This window comes from Pinus tabuliformis, chromosome 1_2 (genome assembly GCF_031772625.1).
Source record: "Pinus tabuliformis cultivar Carrire ecotype Pingquan chromosome 1_2, CPIR1, whole genome shotgun sequence".
Classification (NCBI taxonomy): domain Eukaryota; kingdom Viridiplantae; phylum Streptophyta; class Pinopsida; order Pinales; family Pinaceae; genus Pinus; species Pinus tabuliformis.
In genome coordinates this window covers 1,263,677,730-1,263,697,150 of record NC_142298.1, presented here as the reverse complement: position 1 = coordinate 1,263,697,150, position 19,421 = coordinate 1,263,677,730, and the positions used below count along the sequence as shown (strand labels likewise).

The 19,421-nt window shown below is 40.1% G+C and overlaps 1 protein-coding gene across 6 annotated transcripts in view; it reads right to left on the bottom strand.

Moving 5' to 3' along the window:
• LOC149210822 (putative ADP-ribosylation factor GTPase-activating protein AGD8) overlaps nucleotides 1-14,354 on the bottom strand; it is a 299,814-nt gene extending 285,460 nt beyond the window's left edge. For 3 of the 6 annotated variants that reach the window (XR_016252963.1, XM_089396805.1, XM_089396804.1), the window contains exon 1: nucleotides 13,990-14,189. Coding sequence is in view for 5 of the 6 variants with exons in the window: in XM_089396805.1 (XP_089252931.1) it covers nucleotides 13,990-14,061 (72 nt within the window). In the remaining variant the exon portion in view is untranslated. Of the gene's footprint in view, nucleotides 1-13,989; nucleotides 14,190-14,335 lie in introns of those variants that run through there. The other 3 variants (XM_089396802.1, XM_089396801.1, XM_089396803.1) reach the window with 3 other exon arrangements.
• Between the last annotated feature and the right edge of the window lie 5,067 nt (nucleotides 14,355-19,421).

Here is a 19,421-nt window from a genome sequence, read left to right as displayed (position 1 = left end):
TGCACAGACAGGATGACAGCTCTCTGGCACTAGAGGAAGAGAAACTTGAATAACTCATTCAATGATACATACAAGACTTTAACACAGAGATAGGATGACAGCTACTCTAATGCTAAACATCAAGAGTTCAGGAATACAGCATATCAGGCATAGCTTAGAAGAGAAGAGAAATGGAAAGTGAGCAATTAACAGCAAAAGAAGCTTGTATTAGCTGAAAATGAAGACGAGACGCTGCGAGTATCAAAATAGTTACAGTCTCCAGAAGTTGGACCTTACACCAAAATATCAACCATCAACCCTGATTACATCTTGTTTCTGGGTATATATAGAGTTTCAATACAAAGCCACTTGGCCATTCTAGGTATGGAGGGGTCATAATTGACCACCAAGCGCATTTAGTTGCCTGATGGAGCTTCTGAGTGCATTTGCTTGCTTTAGTGGATGAATCTGATCTTTTCCTGTGCTTTGTTGTCCTCTCGGGCAGCTGGAGTGCTTGTATCAATGAGGCCCCATAACTGTTAAATGCAGCTATCTGTTCGTGCTCCGTCCTTTCCCTCCTCGGCCATACTGTTTGTTAAATATGGTGGTTGAGGAGCAACTGCAAACAGTACTGGAAGACTGGTCACCTTCATCCTTCGGGTGCACGGAGCAGTCAAGGGACTCAGACTGCATAGCAGGTGGACGTGTCGGATGAAGGAGCAAGATTGGTCGTTGGATAGGGCGGATAGATAGCGGAGATGGCTTGGCGGTGGTTATCGGGAAAAGTGATGGCGGAATGAACGTAGGTCGTTGGATCTCAAGCGAACAGATCCAATGGTCGTCGGGCGGCAGAAGCGCGCGGTGGTTATCGGGCGAGGACGGAGGACCGAGGGGTAAGCAGTTTTGATCACACCGCCATTGGACGTTGGGCCGTAAAAGGGCAACGGTGCGCGATCCCATTCAGAGTGTGACGCGTGGCAACGGGGGAGAGAGGAAAACCACTCTCCATCACGTTATCGTCCTGACACTTCGTGGATGTGGGGAGAGCGAACACCGTCCGATCGTGGCGGAGATGATCGGACAGTGAGGATTTGATCGCGCGGGTCTCCTTGTTGGGCGCGATGAAAGCCGTTGGATCGGGGTGCGGCGATCGACGGCCGTAATTAAAGGCGACGATGGGTTATGGAAGCACGAGGTCATGTGGATATGGTTTTATGGGGGTTTAAGCTTTACACTCGGGGCTTGAGGAAACAAGGATCTACGCCGGGTTTTAGAGGAAAAACAGGGGCAACGGGGGTGAAAGAGAGTAAGTGGAGTAAAGGAGAAGAAGGAAGATGGCTACCATGAGCTTCTTTTGAGCACAACCACTACGGCCAAACTTATCTCTGGCCTTAAAAAACCATAGTTATATAGCAGGTCTAACAAGACCTTCCAAATTTCCTGAAATTCCGACAGTGGGATCTTGAGATGCACCAAGCCCTAGCTCGAAGATCGTTTCTTGCCCTAAGTTTCCCATAGCTAGTTGCCTCACTGGGATCATTGTGTTTAATCAAAAGAAAATGTGTCCATTGATCCTCTTCCTTCCACAATTAGGTCAAGCCCCTCCTTGATTGATCAAGAAAAAGGGATTACCTCTGATTTGGTAGGTGCATCAGAAATTCTTCAAGATGGTCCCATTTGGTTTGATCAATCGTGTTTCCAAGCCAAGTGTTGTGCATTTTATAAGATGCATCCTAAAAATAAAAAAAAAATTGATGGTAAAAGGATCTGCCTAATTTTGGGTCCAATTGGTCCCGTGTGGTCCCACAACTTTAGAACTCCAATTTCACAAAGATCACATAAAGACCAATTCTCCATAAGGATTTCTTGGCCTAGGAATCATCTTTACAAGATATATTCCCAAACCTTAGCTTCAGGAATCCTCTTAGCCCTTCCTAGAGAGCATATCACCTTGCTTCCCAAGCAAGAAAGCCATATAATTGAGCCTCTCTCGAGAATAGACCTTAGGAATCACTCTTCATCCTTCCATTGATCCATTCATCTAGTGATTCCATCATACTGGGACTCCTCTCATCGGTGAAAGTTTGTAAAGAGCACAGAGCCTTAGCTGAGGTGACAGTGGGCTATCACTCCATTGTTTCCCTTGACCTAGTAGTTGCTCTATAGGATCCCCTCCTAGAAACCCTGCTAGTTTGAGTGGTAACAGGACCCACAATCATGTAGCCTCATGAAGCCTAAGAGACATGACCTCTGACCCACATTGACTTGTATAAATATAAGAAGAGTTCACTCCATTTTTGGCATCAACTCACACATGATTTTCTCTTTCCTCTCATGATGGATTCGACTTTCTTTGGGAAACTATCTCTCTCACACATGCGAATTTTTGGAGGACGAATTTCCTGTGATTTTTTGTAATTTTTCTGCGATTTTTGCAGTTAACTTTTCCAGTACACAGAGGAGCGTTGACCAGGCACTTTGACCACCTGTTTGACTGTGATTTTGATGGATTATACTCTGCCAACTAAGTCGCACTTGTGGGCATAGGAACAAAGGCAAACTGATGAGTTTGACCTGTGTTGACCACAGGTCTGAGGCAGGTTTAACCGCAAACTGTTGACCGAGTTTTGACCAAACTTTTGAATGTTGCATTGACTGCATTCTGACTGCCTACAGAGCAAATTTCTTTCTCCTTTAACCGAATAGATTGGGTTGATATCACTGGGTTGTTGATCGTTGAGTGTTGACTGGTTAGGGCATCTTTGATTGTTGTTGACTTCCGAAAATGTGACTTTGACTTTTGGACAGTGGATTGGGATCATCTATGGCAAGTCAATCTATTGACTTTGACTAATGTATCATTGTACTTATGGATTTCTCTCTCTAAACATTTGATATTATCAAGAAGAAAAGATTTGTGGGTTTCCCCCTTGTGGGGTTTTGTCTGGCTTTAAGCCTAAATCATGGTGTCCTCTTGTCTTCTGCATTTATGTTTAATGCTCACTCATCAGTTACTGTCATATGATAATGGTTAATGTGATTGCTAATGGATTAATGGAATTAATAATGGGCTAATGGATTAATGAAGTAACTGACCTAATAAAAGAACATGTTAACTCAAAAAAATTAACATTGTATTAGAGCTAGGTGAGGTCAAGCCCAAGCAAGAGCAGGAATGCAATCACAAGAAATGAAATAGTGGTTTGTAAATGCATTTGATCTTGTTGCAAGCGCTAGAAAATATGAAAGGTCTCGAAAATTAATACAAGTTTGGGGATATGCAAGAGTTGGGCTAAATAGCTCATAAAGGCCATCAATCAAATCTGAAGATGCTAAAATCTTCCTTCAACAGCTAAGCCACCTATCATGATAAGAAGTCTATGAAGAGTTTTGTTTTAAGAATTTGTTGATCTGAGTCCAATCTTCTCTTTTGTTAAAGCAACCAACAGTATGTTTGAAGATCTGGTCCCTTTGCCACCTCTGCATCAGAATTCTGATGCTACCAGTCCTTCCATCCAGTCACTTGTGCTCGCATAAATTCAAGTCTTTTAAACAAAGATGTCCAGCAAGCAAATTTGTTGAGAATCAAATCAATGAAAGTTTGATGGAAGGGCTACAATCAAGGTATGTTGTGTTAAGGATACATATATTTATTTGAATTTGATCAATGAATTAAAGAGAGTATTGTGGAGCAATTAAGAACCAAGTTGTTGGCCAAATTCTCTAAACCATTAAGAGGGAGCCAAGTGTTCCTAGCACAAGAAGCACTAAAAGTTCTTTTATGCAATGGATTCTAGGGATAAGTATGTTTTTGGAAAAGTCTCAGTCTTTTGAAAAGAACTTTATTCTCCTACAAGGCCAAGAAAAGTGCAAGAACATAAGAATATGTCAAAGGTCATTTCATGAAGCCAACCTTGGAGAAAGGATTACTCCATTCTACGATCTTGTGGTATGGAGGCCAAAATGCTATGGCTCAATGAACAATGTCTTATATTCTCTCTCTCGCTCTTCAATTCTGTGTATTGAAGAAGAGTTTGACTCCTTATCACCGTTACAAGCACATACATATATATACAAGTGTTATAAGCCAGTTCCATTGAAGCCGACTTGCAAATCAATAAGGAATATATATTCATGTCTTTGAAGCATTCATAAAAGGTGCCCTAAAGTCAATGAAAATAGAGGATGCAGTTATGAGAAGAGATGGTCTTTTTAGTCATCAATTTGAAAATGTTTTTTGAAGAATAGTAAAAGCCCTCCATAATTCCATATTGTTGACTAAGTCGCTCATTATCTAGCAGCTGATGTGATTTTGTTGAGAAGGTTTAGTGGTAGCGCTCCATGTGATCCTATTTCTAGAAGCTGAAGCAAAGGAATTTCATCTAAGAAAAGTATGCAACTCCTTTATGTTGGCACCTTTGGATAAGGGTGATAGTACCCTTGAAAATCTAGCAGATAGAAGTGCAAGGCACTTTGGAGCAGACCCTTGTAGCAGCCTGTATGAACGTAAAATCAGAGGTATGGCATCTCTCAAGGTATGTGCAATGCATTTATTTTTATTTGTTTTAAGGGTCTTTTGAAGGAGGATTTGAATTGAATAAGAACACTATATGGTTTATGGGAAACCCTAGCTCACAAATGAAACCCTAACCCTATTATGTTCCCTCATAAGAAACCCTTTCTTTTGATTTTAGGGTTTGTGGATTCTAGGGTACGATTGATGAGGATGATGTTTTGAATTCCATCCTCCATTAGTGTATGAAAACCCTAGATCGTATCTCATGCTTTTATGATCACATATTGTTCTTTGTGGCGCTTGTCTATGGCTATTGCAGGTGCGTCATGAAGAAAGCATTGGAAGAAGGATGTGCATGGCAGATCCTATGTCTTGGCAAGCACGATGAGCAGAGGGAACTGTGAGGACCCTAATTTTGGCATCTTGATTGGGTCATTGGGCACTTTGATGTGTTGAGCCAAGATCTTATGAAGGACGGTCTTATGAATATGGATGCCTAGATGCAAAGGACCCCTCCTCATCATGGATTGGGTGATTTAATGTGTTGGTTGCAGTGATCTAGCAATGAAGGATAATGCAGTTGTTTTGGGATAATCTCATGGGAGGATTTCTTTACTCTAGTCGAAGAAGGATCATGATGATTCTTCGGAGTTTACTCTCTGATTTGAAGCAAGCTTCCTAGAAGTTTGTTGTTGCAGTGGCTTTGTGGAAAGTCTTATCCCTCGCATGAGAAGCTCATGATTGAAAGCTAGATGATCACGTGAAGCAAGGCCTCAAAGGGAGCCATAGAATCCACAACAGTATGACCCAATGACTCTTCTTGCCCGACGTTTATTGATGAAGGCAAGTCATAGCAATTGATTATGATTATGATGACTCTGATGATGCCTTCATATATCCCTATTACTTGAGAGGCTGCATGGAAGCTGCATGATTATGATTGATGACTTTGGCACATGGACCTATGGGTCTATAACAGGAAAAGGGACTAGTTACAAGTGGCTCGATGATTATGTTTTGGCAAGGTCACTTTCCCTATATTCAGAGGGAGTTATGGACGAGCCATGTTGATTAGATTGTAAAGATGCACCTATTGATGATGTCTGATTAATGACCCTCTCGTTTATCAATGTAAGAGGGAATTGACTTTTAAAGTCAAGATGGAATACCTAGCTTTGATGCACTATTCCCTACACTTAAAGGTCTGATGTGATGGAGAAGCTACTAGTATGCTTATGTATATCTTGTGGGATCCCGAGTGTTCTTGATAAACACCCTATCAGGCATATGCCTTGCTATGAAGACTCTGAGTTGATCTATGGATGAGCCTCATATATTGGATAATTGCTTATTGAGATGTCTTTCTGATTCTATTATGTATGATCTGAGGTACACTGTTGGAATTTAAGATTCCATGAATATTCTAATGTTGGCTCGATTGGTCGTGTGATGGATAGAAAGAGCACATCTAGTGTTATATCTCTTGATTCGGTTGCTCTGGAAGCACTATTGAGGTTGAATGTATATAGCAGCAAGTATGGCTTATGAAGCTCTACGTGCTGGTAACCACCATTGTATATTGCGATATTCTTGAGCGGGATTCATTTTTTAGTGAATCCATGTTCCACAACAGCTCCAAGTATTGGGTACCTCTCTATTTGGATATGGTACAGCGGATAGCAATCAAGCTCTATCATTTCTAGTTGGATGTACAGATTATTATCATCCTTGCATAGCCTCTCGATAAGGTCAAAATTATGTTCCTTCAGAGAGAGGTTGGGAGTCGTGGATAGACCCTACTATGAGGGTCCCAGCGAAACATTGAGCTCTGGGAGCTCCTGAGGGCATGGGGTACTTCTTAGAGCTATGTGCGACCATAGGATGAGTGGTTCACCTTCCCCTATAGGTGTGTTGTGTACAAGGTGAGTGGTTCACCTTCCCCTGTGAAAATCCATGATGATATATGAGAGCATAGGGTGAGTGGTTTGCCTTCCCCTATATTTGATGATATATGGATAGGATGAGTGGTTCACCTTCTCCTATGGCATATGAGCAGTGTTACCGCTCAAGCTAGCAGGGGTCATGAAAGGGATTCCTAAAGGGCAATTGCTAGATCAAAGGGCAACGATAGAGGCTTAGCCCACTGTCACCTTAGCTAAGACTCCCTACTCTTTACGGACTTTCACCGATGAGATGAGACCCAATATATAAGAAGTCAGTTGTGAAGGGTGAATCAACCAATGGATGTGGAGTGACCTTTGTAATCCTTTTCCTAGAAGGGGGTTTAAGAATAGATTTTTCTTGCTTGTTAAGCAAGGTACAAAGACTTCTAAGGTAAGGAGGTGAGGATTTGAGGGTTGGGTTAAAGGAATATGCCTTGTGAAAGGGGTTCCCAATTCTAAAATCCTTATTGGACTTGACTTCCTAAATGGTACTTGAAGATTTGACTTTTCAAAAGTATGGGACCACACAGGACCAAGTGGACCCGGCCTAGGTTAAGGGGGAAGAATCTAGCAACTAATGATGTTCTTAACCCAGACAAGGAGGGGGAAAGGAAATTTTCAATTAAAGATGTTAAATTGATCCTATGAGGCACTAACCTTGGGAACACAAAGGCAAAGTTTGATCTCAGAGCGAGGGCTTGGGTTATCTCGCAACTCCACCATCAGAATGGCTTCAAAATTGGAGGGTGGTGTTCCCAGTGGGTGTGGGGGCACAAAAATAACCTCATGGGTCTCCAAATGAGTAGAGGATGCCTGCAGATCATCTATAAGGGCTTCGATGATGGTGTAGTTGATGCCACATCATCCTACAAATCCTGGGTCAGTTGCCAAGTGCATGGTGCATTTGTGGGGCTGGCTGGCCAAAGGAGAAATAGGTGCATCTTCCTTGTCCAATATGTGAATCTCGAGCAATCTTTGAGCATCCTCAGGGATCCATGGAGTGTTGTCTACTGTTGTGGAGGCCCATGGCTCTCAACACACACCCTACATGTGCCAATGTGGCCCTCTGGAGGGTCAAGACCTCGTATAGGGAGATCAAACCCAATATGGAGACCATCTACAATCCTGCATAAGATCCAATGTGTCCCCTAGCCTCCAGTACAACAAGTCATTAGAGAAATCAAGTAAAAGAGCTTACCAACCATGGACCATAGGTGGGGACTTCATAATGGCCTACCCTTCCATAATGGGGTTCAAGATGTGCCAGTGTCTCCAAACTCCAAATGGGGTTAACCAAGTAATCCTATTAGGTGGTTCAAGGTACATCCTTTAAAAAGTGGTGGTATGTGATAGAGAGGTGAATGAAGTAGGGGATTAGAAGGGGCAGCCCTGGGCCACATGTTTGGGTACAAGGGTAGCTAATAAAATGGAAGACCACACTTGGGTATATAATGTATAGGAGGGATAAATCGTGGTACACGAGGTACCCCGACCTTGATTTTTCCATCCTTCTTTATATGCCTTTTACCTTTTTATGATTTTTCTTTGATTAATTGCTCAGGGCTCAAGGGTGAAGAGCATGATGTGTGAGATGTAGCAGTGGATACCCCTTTTTAAGGTAGGATGGTTCATTTTCCACCAGGATTGGGATAATCATGGGTTCCTATTTGATGAAGGAGGCTCATAGAACCTATAGGAACCAGGGTGATAGCCATGACGATGGGTAGAGCTCATGTATTGGCTTTTGCCCATGTACTAAATGTGTTTGTCTCGGCCATATTTCGTATTTTGTGGTACATTTTCCTGTTGAATGTGGCCAATTATACTTTTTCTTTTCTTTTAAGCTGCATCAACCTCCGGGGCATCATTCCAGGCCTAAGCCAAGGTGTGGGCAAGGGGACGCGGAGAACTAGCCCTGTGTGGAACCAGGTGGGAGAAATGATGAATGGGGTAATAATGAGTGGAAAGGCGGTAATATATTCGGATGATGGAGAGGGACCACGCAACCAAAATCAAGGTTTTCCATGAAATACCATCCCTAAAGCCAAATGATCAATAAAAGAGATCCCACGGGACTAGAATCCAAGGTTAATACCCAAAAGGTGGTCTAGGGGACGAGCACAAACCTAGCCCAATTTTTTCGTTGAATCCCCCCATTAGTCCATGCCTAGAAGTGTCCATGATTAGCAAACTACAATACTCAATTACCAAATGATAAGGCATACCTTTAGGTTCGAGAGGCCCACCTTCAAACATATGATCATGGCAGATGAGTGAGGGACCACATGGTTAGCTCAAGTAGCAAAGAAATGGCACAATGAGCTAGTTGGTGGCTGCAAGGGGCTGTCGACTGAGGACCATCATGGAGAAAAAAATTATCCTAGGGATATCACCAACAAAATGGTGGGTAACAAGCAAGAAGAGTGGTTGGCCTTCTCTTGCGAACACCCCAGTGGGAGATGCATATAGGCATCTGTCGGTTGTCACATGTTGACATGTCGCTAGGACGTGGTTCATCCTTTCCCCACATGTAGGATGCCCATTCCCTACGATCGATGGTTGACATGTCGATGGGACGTGGTTCTCCCTTTCCCCACGTGTAGATCCTTCCTACGATTATTGGTTGGCATGAATGTAGGACGCGGTTCATCCTTTCCATACTCTCGGTGGTTTACATACGCATAGGATGTGGTTTATCCTTTCCCTACGATGGTTGTGACATGTGACCGTAGGATGTGATTTATCCTTTCCCTATGTGTGGTTGTGAGCAGGATGTGATTTATTCTTTCCCTGTTGTTGCACTAGCATCATCATACCCATGTAGTTTGGGACACAAAGTACCTCTCATCTGGCCAATGAGTTGCGAAAAGTAGTTAGGGACCATAGCATTACTGATGGACACATCGTGTATTGGCGTACTCCTTATGACTAGGATGCATGGTGTTCAACAGGGTCTTGATCTAAGATCAAGCTTGGTTGGGGTTCTACCCCTGGATATGAGGATTTGCCTCTGTCATTTCTGAAGGTGGATAGGTCTTTCGACTCACCTTCCAGGATATTTTCTTCTTGATGATATCAAATCTTCAATAGAGATGAGATGAGATGCAGTCAGTACATGATGATTAGGATGTTAGTTATATGATAGCAGCATGATGGTTATGATGATAACAACATGATGGTTATGATGGAAGCCGCATAATGATGGATATTGGCAGGTGGAATTCCCCTTAGTTGAGAGGGAGTGTTATAAATGGTCAACTAAGGTCAAATTCCACTATAGACAGCTCCTAAAACATAAAGAACATCTATCACCTTCAAAGGAGGTGATGACTCCCTTTGAAATGAAACTGTCCCCGTACTTGTCGCCTTGACTTTGGAGTCGTCACCAAGCACAACCTCCAAGTCAATATCATCCTCCAAAAGGCTCGTGAAGTGCTCTCTAGCTCCGGTGATATGGCAGGATGTTCCATTGTCTATGAACCAAACAGGGGAAGATGTGACACCAAAGCACACTCTGAATCAAACATAGCCACAAAATCATCCACATTTGTTGAAGCTGCAATTCCCTGTTTCTTCTTACCCTTCTTATTGGGACACTGAACAACATAGTGACCCATCTTCCCACAAGCAAAGCATTTCACTTTGCTAATTTCCTTCTCCTTAGCCTTTTGCTTCCCCTTCTCCTTCTTTGCTCCACTAGAAGACCCCTTCTTGATCTTCTTTCCTTCTTGCCCTTAGCTGCAAGAAAAGCATTCTCCTCTTCACCTCCCCCACCACTCTTGCTACACCCCTCACACTCCTCCTGATGTCCTCCTTGAGAAATCGTCCCACAACCTCCTCTAAACAGGAAAGTGCTCTCTAACCACCAAGTCGTGGATAAAACCATCCCACTTCTCGGTGAACCCATCTAAGGCAATCCTAACCAACTGCTCCTTTGGAACAACCTCTCCAATGGAAATTAACTCATCCTTCAACTATGAGACTCTAGTAAGGAAAGAAGTGACACTGTCGGTCATGGTCATCTTGATGTTGCGTAGTTTTTGTCTCAACACCATCTTCTTGTTCTTATTAGAACTCTGGTGCAAGGATACCAAGGACTCCCACATCTAATATGCATGTCTCATCCCTTAAACATGAGGGAATAAATGGTCCTTGATGGCATCTAGAAGGATCCTCTTTGCCTTCACATTCTTCTTGTTGAACTCCACCAACTGAGATGGATGAGAAGGTGTTTGCACAGCTGCTTCAAAAACATCCCACACTTCCACCTCCTCCAGCAAAAGCATAATCCTCTCCTTCCATGGGCCAAAGTTTTCAGAGCCAATGAATCTGTCCTCGACTCTGAACCCAGTAACCATGACCCCACACGCAACAAAATGTAGCAAATCTGGAAGCTAGAACTTTCCTCCCTCTAAACTGCTGAAGTCTTTGGGTTTCTGGCAAAGTTTCAAAGGTATTGGTTCACTATTTGAAGACTTTAGATGCTTGTTGCCCTCTTTATCAGTTGACTGAAATTGAAGATTTGAGCCTCAACTTAGCTCTGATACCATGTAGAAAATTTATGATCTGCACCCTTAACCCAATTTACAAGTTTGCATGTGTTTGTTTAGGCCCAACCCACATGTTTTGTCATGATAATATAAATTTCAATATGCATTCATTGCAAACATTATAAGAGTACTTTTACTATTTTTCACTTTCCTATCAGCTGAAAATTAATACATAATTTAGGCAAGCATTCACACATATGAGACACTTATTTTTGGTCAAGTTGACCCCGGAAAAACCCTATAGTCTCTTGGGGAAAACGGTATTCAAAGGAGGATTTTATTGCTTAAGAAATTATAAAATAAATACAAAAATTCACTGTACTCATCTCCTTTTTTCTGTTGTAGCATTAATTGCAATTTCTGGAAATTTGTGCCCATTGAAATCTTCAAATTTTCACAAATTTACATGCCCAAAATTTCTGCAATTTTCTCAGCTCAGCTCCTCAAAATTCGTGCTCAGAATTTTGCCTCAAAAATTGTGCTAAAGATGCCTTGAAATCTGCACTAAAGGAGTCATAGTCTGCCTCAAAATTTGTGCATGTATGTTGCCTCTAAAATCGCACTAACAGTGCTTGAGGTCCCAAAACTCATGCCTCGAATTTCAGCCCTGACAGCGACAGAAACCTCCTCAAATTTTGTGTGATTTAGCTCCTCGAAATTCATGCTACAACCCTCAAAAATCATGCCTCCTTGCCTCAAAATACGTGTCTATTGTCACTGCTCTCTTCCTCAATTTTTATGTTGTTGTGTGCCCTCCTCCTAGAAATTTTTGCCTCCTTCCTTGCTGCAATTTCTCATCGGCAATCTCTCTCTCTCCTTGAAGTTTTCTCTCCTCTCTTCTCCTTATGCTCTCTCAAGTGTGAAGTGAAGAATGAGATCCCTTTTCCCTCTTTTGTCTCCTTGGAAAAGATTGAATCCCTAAACCTAAAATCTAATGGTTGAAATTTAATCACCAAATTTCAAAATGTGTGGTTGAAATCAATTCTTCCAAATGACCCCCCTCACATATTGGCTCTAACACTTAAAAGTCTTCCAATACCTTTTTCAAGTTGTGTATCTTTTCTATTTTTCTCACAAAGTGATTTTTTCCAACTCACTTTAATATTAGAAAAGTACACCATGTACTTGACACATAGAGTCACTTTATAAAGTACAAATGACTTTAATGTTAAAAAAAGTGCATGGTACAACACTTCTAAGTTCCTTTTCCACCCATGACAGTAATATAACTCATAAATCTTACCAAAACAAAAGTAATTAATGTGTTCACTAGACTAAAAGGGATAAAAGCCTAGTAACACCTCTCCTTGGTACTATTTCCAATAGTTTCTCCCTCTCCTTAGCCTTGCTTTTATAACTTTACATTAAGCTAAATCCCTAACCCTAATCTCCAAAATGATTGAAGGCCGAGAGCCTTACTTGAGATCAAGGGTGAAATTAAAACATAATCACTAAAGTAATTAATTATTTTTCCTAAGTTTACTTTAGCTCAATAAGAAAAATAATTAATTATGTGTTTTCCTAAGTCTAACTTAAACTAAGCTACAAACGCAACTTGCTCACACTAGAGCAAGTGTCTAAAGAGACTTTCGGGCAACTTCCGCATGCCTAGACACTTACCTATCGGACTACAAACATCAACTCTAGCAAGTCAATTAAGGTTAAATTAGTTATTTGATCAAGGATGCTAAATTTTTATACTTTAAGATCTCATTTCTGTGGTTGAACAACTCGGTTTTGAAATTCACTGGATCATTTTAGCATAACATATTGTATTTATTTCTACTCGGTTTGTTCGTTGGACAATCTAGAAGCAAGTCTTTTACATCTTCTACAATGTGCATTTATAGATTCTTTCTTTCCAAGATAAAAGATAAAGTATATTTGAGATTTAAGACATCTACAAGTAGTGTTAACGTTTAGAGAATCTTCAGGATATACATCATCCATTTTTATTTTCGACGTTTTGGGCCAAACTAGTATGGTGGTCCATGAACAGGAAATCATTTTTTCCTGATGATGGATCTACACTAGTATGACCACACTAGTTTGGTCCAAAACATCAAAAATAAAAATGAATGCAGAATATCCAGAATCTCAACATAAGATATATTTCCAAAGGGATTACAATAATAACTGTACATGAGGGCACATCAATGAATGAATACATATAGGTTCCTATAGTTCCTTCAAAGTTTAAACCTCTTTGGCATTATTTACAAAATAGGACAGTTCCTCAATTTAGTCCTAAGTTCCTAACTGGTACCTGGACCACAATTGCTTGGTAACCTCTGAACCATGCAAAGACTTCCTTTCCCTGGTATTAATATTTAATAATTGGAAAGACAGATTAAGTGCTCACTGGGACACCACTGCATGATCGAAGCAGTATTTTTCTCACAAGACTGTTGCAAGTTATTTTATGATTTATCCCAACACAAGGGATCATTAAGGGAGTGGATTGACATACTTTCCAGCCAATTCTATAACAAGTCACATGACGATACTCCATCAGGTTCCTCTAAAGATCAAAGGTAAAAGCTTCGAAATTTTTAAAACATCCACAGAAATCATAAATACCCACGGTCATTTATAAAACAAATCAAATATTTATGACCAAGGAAGCTGCGCCGCTTAAATCGAAATATATTTTAAAGAAGCTGTATACATTCAAGCACTTCCCTCAACACAGTAAATTTAACACTATTTTACAAGAGAAAAAAACCTCTCCACAATAAATTTATCTACTCCGACCAGCTGAAGGAATCGATCATTACAGAACATAATTTCAGCAAATTCGGAGACAAATTTCGACTAGTTTTTTTTATAAGATTGCCCTAACTCAATTTCTCCTGGCTTTATTTTTGTTTCATGAAAAGCAGTGCTGATTCAACCTAAAATCCATAATACAGACAACTACCGTATACAACCAGCTATAGAAATCCGCTCATTTCTCGCTTAAGCCAGGGGCATTATAAATTTACTAATAAATAACAAAGACCTTGTTTTCAGACTTCGCCTTCAGCTTTCGAAATACGGCATCGCGATCGGAATACTCTTCCGCAAACGCCATTGCAATCGATGCGTCAATCTCAGTCTTTTCCACGGTATCGACCTCTCCGAGAGTCCCTGCAACCTCTGTATGTAAAAATATAAAAAAGAAGGGCAAAATTTTACAAATTCTCCTATTCCAAAAACTAATTAAATGACACGATTACGATGACATATATTAATTTTATAATTATATAGTAAACCGAAAAGCGCCTCTTCAATTGGTTATTGGGCTCGTTAATCGTGCCAATGGGGAACATGCCTCGGTCACGTGGTCGATCCTCGTTGTGACTTACCGTTGAAATATTGAGCTTGGAGCGCCAATCCAGGACATGAAACATGGTCCCTCTTATTGAGGAAGATAGAGTTTATCCAAACGCAGCATTTTGTTTAAGCCCTTTTTATTAAGTGAATTATCGTAGTTGATTGTTCAATTTAAATTAATTAATTTATATTTTTACGTGAATAAGTTTGCTCGAATTAATGTATGGATAAATTTAATTTTTTAAGGAAAGCAAAATTGTGTAATTTTTAAATAAATTTAAATTGAGTTAAAATATTGGGAGGAAAAAAAAACTAATGTTAAATTTTTTTATTTTTATTTTTTTTATAGGTTATAGGTTAAAATTTAGAGGAGTAGAGTATGTATATTTTCATAGAATTTTTTTTATGATCACTCTAGATCTATCTTAACTTCAAATTTATCAAGGGTTGAGAGGGATCAAATCTCTTGAGGTGCAAACTTTTTTTTAAGTGCAAAGTTTGAGGAAAGGTTTGCACCTCGAGAGATTTTATCCGTCTCGGCGCTTGATAGATCTGGAGTTAAGATGGATCTAAGTTGGTTTTAGTCCTGTAACCAAGGAAAAGCTATCAAACATATGATTAATTTTATCAATAATATGTAAATACATCTAATATTAATATAATGATTTTAAATATGTTAAATATGTCTAAGATTTATCGGATCATTTTAATTTTAGATTTGTTTAGTTAGCTTAGTTTGTGAGATTATAAATATTGCTAATAACTTTAATGATGAAATTAAAAAATTGAATGCAAAGTGACAATGTAATAGTGTTGAATGATAAAAAATGTGAATAATAAGAATGTAGTCAATTACAAATAGTCTTCATTGTGATCAATCTTATATTATTTTCTTGTACTATTCTTATTGTCACCCTTGTTAGCTTTGTCATATTTTCATATAAATTATATGAAAAAGACAGCTGAAATTGTAAACCATTTAAATCTTTAACTCGAGTTGTTGTAGTAAACATCTTACATTGTCTCTCTTGCTCTTTATTATTAATAAGTTGAATTACTATAACACAAAAATCAATGTACATTGTCAATACTTTTTTGTGCTTACACAAAAAATCCATGTACATTGTCAATATTTTTTTGTGCTTACATTGAAATTAATGCACATTGCTAATCCAATCACTTTAAAATTAATGTATCATCATACATCCATTACATCAAATCGGAACTCAACATCTACACTGAAATCAATGCATCTAATGCAAGCAATCAAATAAGATTATAAAGCAATGTCTACACTAAAACCAATGCAAGTAATCAAATAGGATTAGAAATCAACACCTACACTCAAACCAATGCATCTAGTGCAAGTAAACAAATAGCATTAGTAACCAACATCTACGCTGAAAGCAATGCATCTAGTGCAAGCAATCAAATTGGATTAAAAATCACCATCTACATTGAAATCAATACATTAAGTGCAAACAATCAAAGAGGATTAGAAATCATCTACATTGAAATCAATGCATCTACTGCAAGCAATCAAATATAATTAGAAATCAGTATCTACATTGAAATTAATGCATCTAGTGCAAGAAATCAAATAAGATTAAAAATCATTGTCTACAATTAAATCAATGCATTTAGTGCAAGCAATCAAATAGGATTAGAAATAATCTACATTGAAATCAATGCATCTAGTGCAAGTAATCAAATATCATTGTAAATCAACATCTACACTAAAATGATTGCATCTAGTGCAAGCAATCAAATAGGATTAGAAATCACCATCTACACTGAAATCAATGCATCTAGTGCAAGAAATCTTCTTCTCTCTCTCCCCCCTCCATTTATATCTATATCTCCTTCCATCTCTCCTTCTTTGTCTCTCTATCTCACTCCCCCAAAATCACACTCTCTCTCACTCCATATCTATCAATCTCTTTGCCCCTGCCTCCTTGTCTCCATCTCTCTCTTCTTCCCTCTCTTCACCTTCCATCTATATCTCTAACTACCTTTGTCTCTCTATATCACCCCAAAAACATACACTCTATTTCCCCAATCTCTCTCTCTCTCTCTCTCTTTCTCGCTTCTATCTCTCTTCCCTTATGTTGTCCTCTCTCCCTCTCTCTCCCTCTCTCTCTCCACCTTTCTCTCTTTATGTCTTTCTCCTTACCTCCCTCTCTCCCCCTCCATCTCCATCCCTCTTTCCCTACCTCTCTCCACTCTCTCACATCCTTTCTCTCTTCCTTCCTCTCTCTCCCTTTCTCTCTGACATCTCTCTCTCTCTTCACCCTACAACTTTGCTACGCTATGCCTATCTCTCTCCTTCTCTCCCCCCTTCTCGCCATCTCTCTTTCTTTGTCTCATTATCCCACCCCCAAACATACACACTCTCTCTCCATCTATCCCTTGTCACTCCTCTCTCTCTCTCCATTTCTCACTCTTTGTATCTTGTTGGAAATAATAAGAGGGGGGTGAATCAATATTTCTTTCAATTGTTATTTTTACCAGTTAAGATCACTTATAATTAGAACACAAAGTGAATAATTGACCCGAATTGGATCCTAAACACTCTCTAAGTTTTCATAAAACTCATTCAAATTATGCCAAACAGATTCAAGTCTTAGAAAGATCAAGCTATCAGAAGGAATCCTCGTGACAGTAGCAATTGTGTTCAGCACATAGCATCAAGCACCCTCAGTCAAGCGCGCAGACCGTTGGCCCATGGTAACGCACTCTGGCGCAAATTGGCAAAACCAAAGGCTAATTCAAGAAACGGGGGTGGTTTCTGATAAGCGCTAATTGCGTATCATAGGGCATCCCCCTCAGTGAAGGAAATCCCCAAAGTGCCTGGACCCAAAATGGCTATGAAATGCGGAAAAGTAACAAATTCGGTTCTGTGGTTTCCACAAAACCGGCAGGATATCGGAAGGCCTCGAGGCAGTAAGCAGTTTTGACCGATTCCCTCCCAATGCCACACACTGAGTGACACGCATCCTGTAGAAGAGAGAGAAAACCGCTCACATCGGACGAGTAAACATCATGCTACATACTCGCCCGATATGAACGACGATCGTAGGATCTGGGGGGCCCAGATCAACATTGGAGGCGTGTCCCGAATGATTGGATTTGACAAGGTTGTAAAGTAAGATTACATGGGATTTGAAGTCCGACGTGGACGATGAGTTGGCAGAAGATTCATGTTTCGTGGGCATCTTGGAGAAAACAGAAATAATGATCGTTCAAATGTGTCCAAGGAACCTGACACACTCATCCATTGCAGAATAGGTGGCCACCTCCCTGTGAAGCATTACACAGTGATGATGACGCAGAACAGGGTTGTTCGAACGGACAGAGGAAGGAAAACCAGAACGTCGGGAAGCGGAAACGAACCAACAGAAAGCAGACTGGCTTTAAAGCCATGAACTGACAGAAGCAGAGGACACACAAACACACACACAAGAGTTAGTTAGACATAGAAAACTAAGAGCAAAGAACAGAGAGAAGAAGCCGAGCTGACCTGAGGGCAGCATCGAGCCAGACCAAACCAGAGAGAGTTAGAGAGTCTGTGCACTCCAGAGAAAGCTTGAGAGGTTCAAGCAAGCTCCTCGGCATAGGCCTGTCATGTATGAGTTTCAGATTGGGCTCATATTATTGTGACCAGTAGAGGTCAAGTACCAGTGAGGAGAGTTTGTGTACTCAAATCCCACTGATTCATATATATTGAGTGAGACTCAAATTGAGCTCACTGTTGTAAAGAAACTCTACTTTGAAAACATAACAGAGAGGCCACCATTGAAAGCTGGACCCAGAAACGTAGCCCAGGAGTATTGGGTGAACTCCTTATTAAACTTGTTGTATTACATGTTTTCTTGTTATGTTTTCTCTAACTACCTCAGTGTCTATGTATTTTGCAATCTTATCGATCCATTACATAAAGTAACATAGGCACATCCATGCACATGAGTCTGTAATACCTTTAATTCTTTGTCTTGGATAAATTCCATATCAAGTGGTATCAGAGCTCTAGGTTACTAAGGTTAGACAAGCTTGTGCTAGATTTTGTTGTTGAATGCTAACTAGATCAAAGCTTAAATTAGGAGAAGGAGAGTTGGTTGAAGCTAACCCTGAAATTGGAAGAGTCCACTCTAAGAGGAAAATGTCAGAAGAAAACCCCTTGGAATCAGACTCCCAATTCATGGATGGTTTCCTAACCATGAAAGCCATGGTGGAGGAAATGTATAGAGAATTTAAGAAAGGTAGAGCTGAAGATTCATCAAACTCCAAACAAGATAAAGGAGCAGAAGAATCTCTCCTCCATGACCACTCTAAAGGCAAAGGGAAAGAAGAAAAACTTTCCACACCTCCTAGTAGCCCTAAAAACAAAAAGAAAACATATTTGATTGAATTAGATGTTAAATTTGATTTATCGATATATGATGGAGAGTTGAATGCAGAGAAGCTGGATAATTGGATTAGACAGATTGATGTTTATTGTAGAGTGCAGAGCATCGATTCAGACAAGAGTAAGATTCAGTTGGCCAGCCTATGCCTTGGAGGCACTACCTTGGTATGGTGGGAAGGTAGGACATAAGCTCATAAGCTGACATTAAGAAACATGGTAAAATTCTTTCTATCTGGAATGAATTTGTTTCTGCAATTAAAAAACAATTCTATCCACTAGCCTATATGCAGAAAGCCATGATGAGCTGGCAAACTCTTCGCCAATTAAAAGGGCAAAGTGTACAAAGTTACACTCAAGAATTTAGGAAAAGAGCTTTGATTCTAGGAATTTCTGTAGACTCACCTGAAACTTTGTTGAAGTATATAGGTGTTCTACACAGCTACTTAAGGCACACTATTCTCATGTTTAATCCCACTAGCATAGATGAGGTATATGTTCAGGTTACACATCTAGAAGCTAGAGGAAAAAATGTGAACCCAGAAGTTGGGGAATCATCAAAACCCACAGCAAGCAAAAGCAAGGAAAAGAGAAAACATAAATGGAAAGAGAGGAAGGCCAATACTACACAAAATACCAAGTCTTCATGCACTCATTGTAAGAAGGATGGGCATGATGATGAACACTGCTGGATCCTGCATCCAGAGCTGAGACCC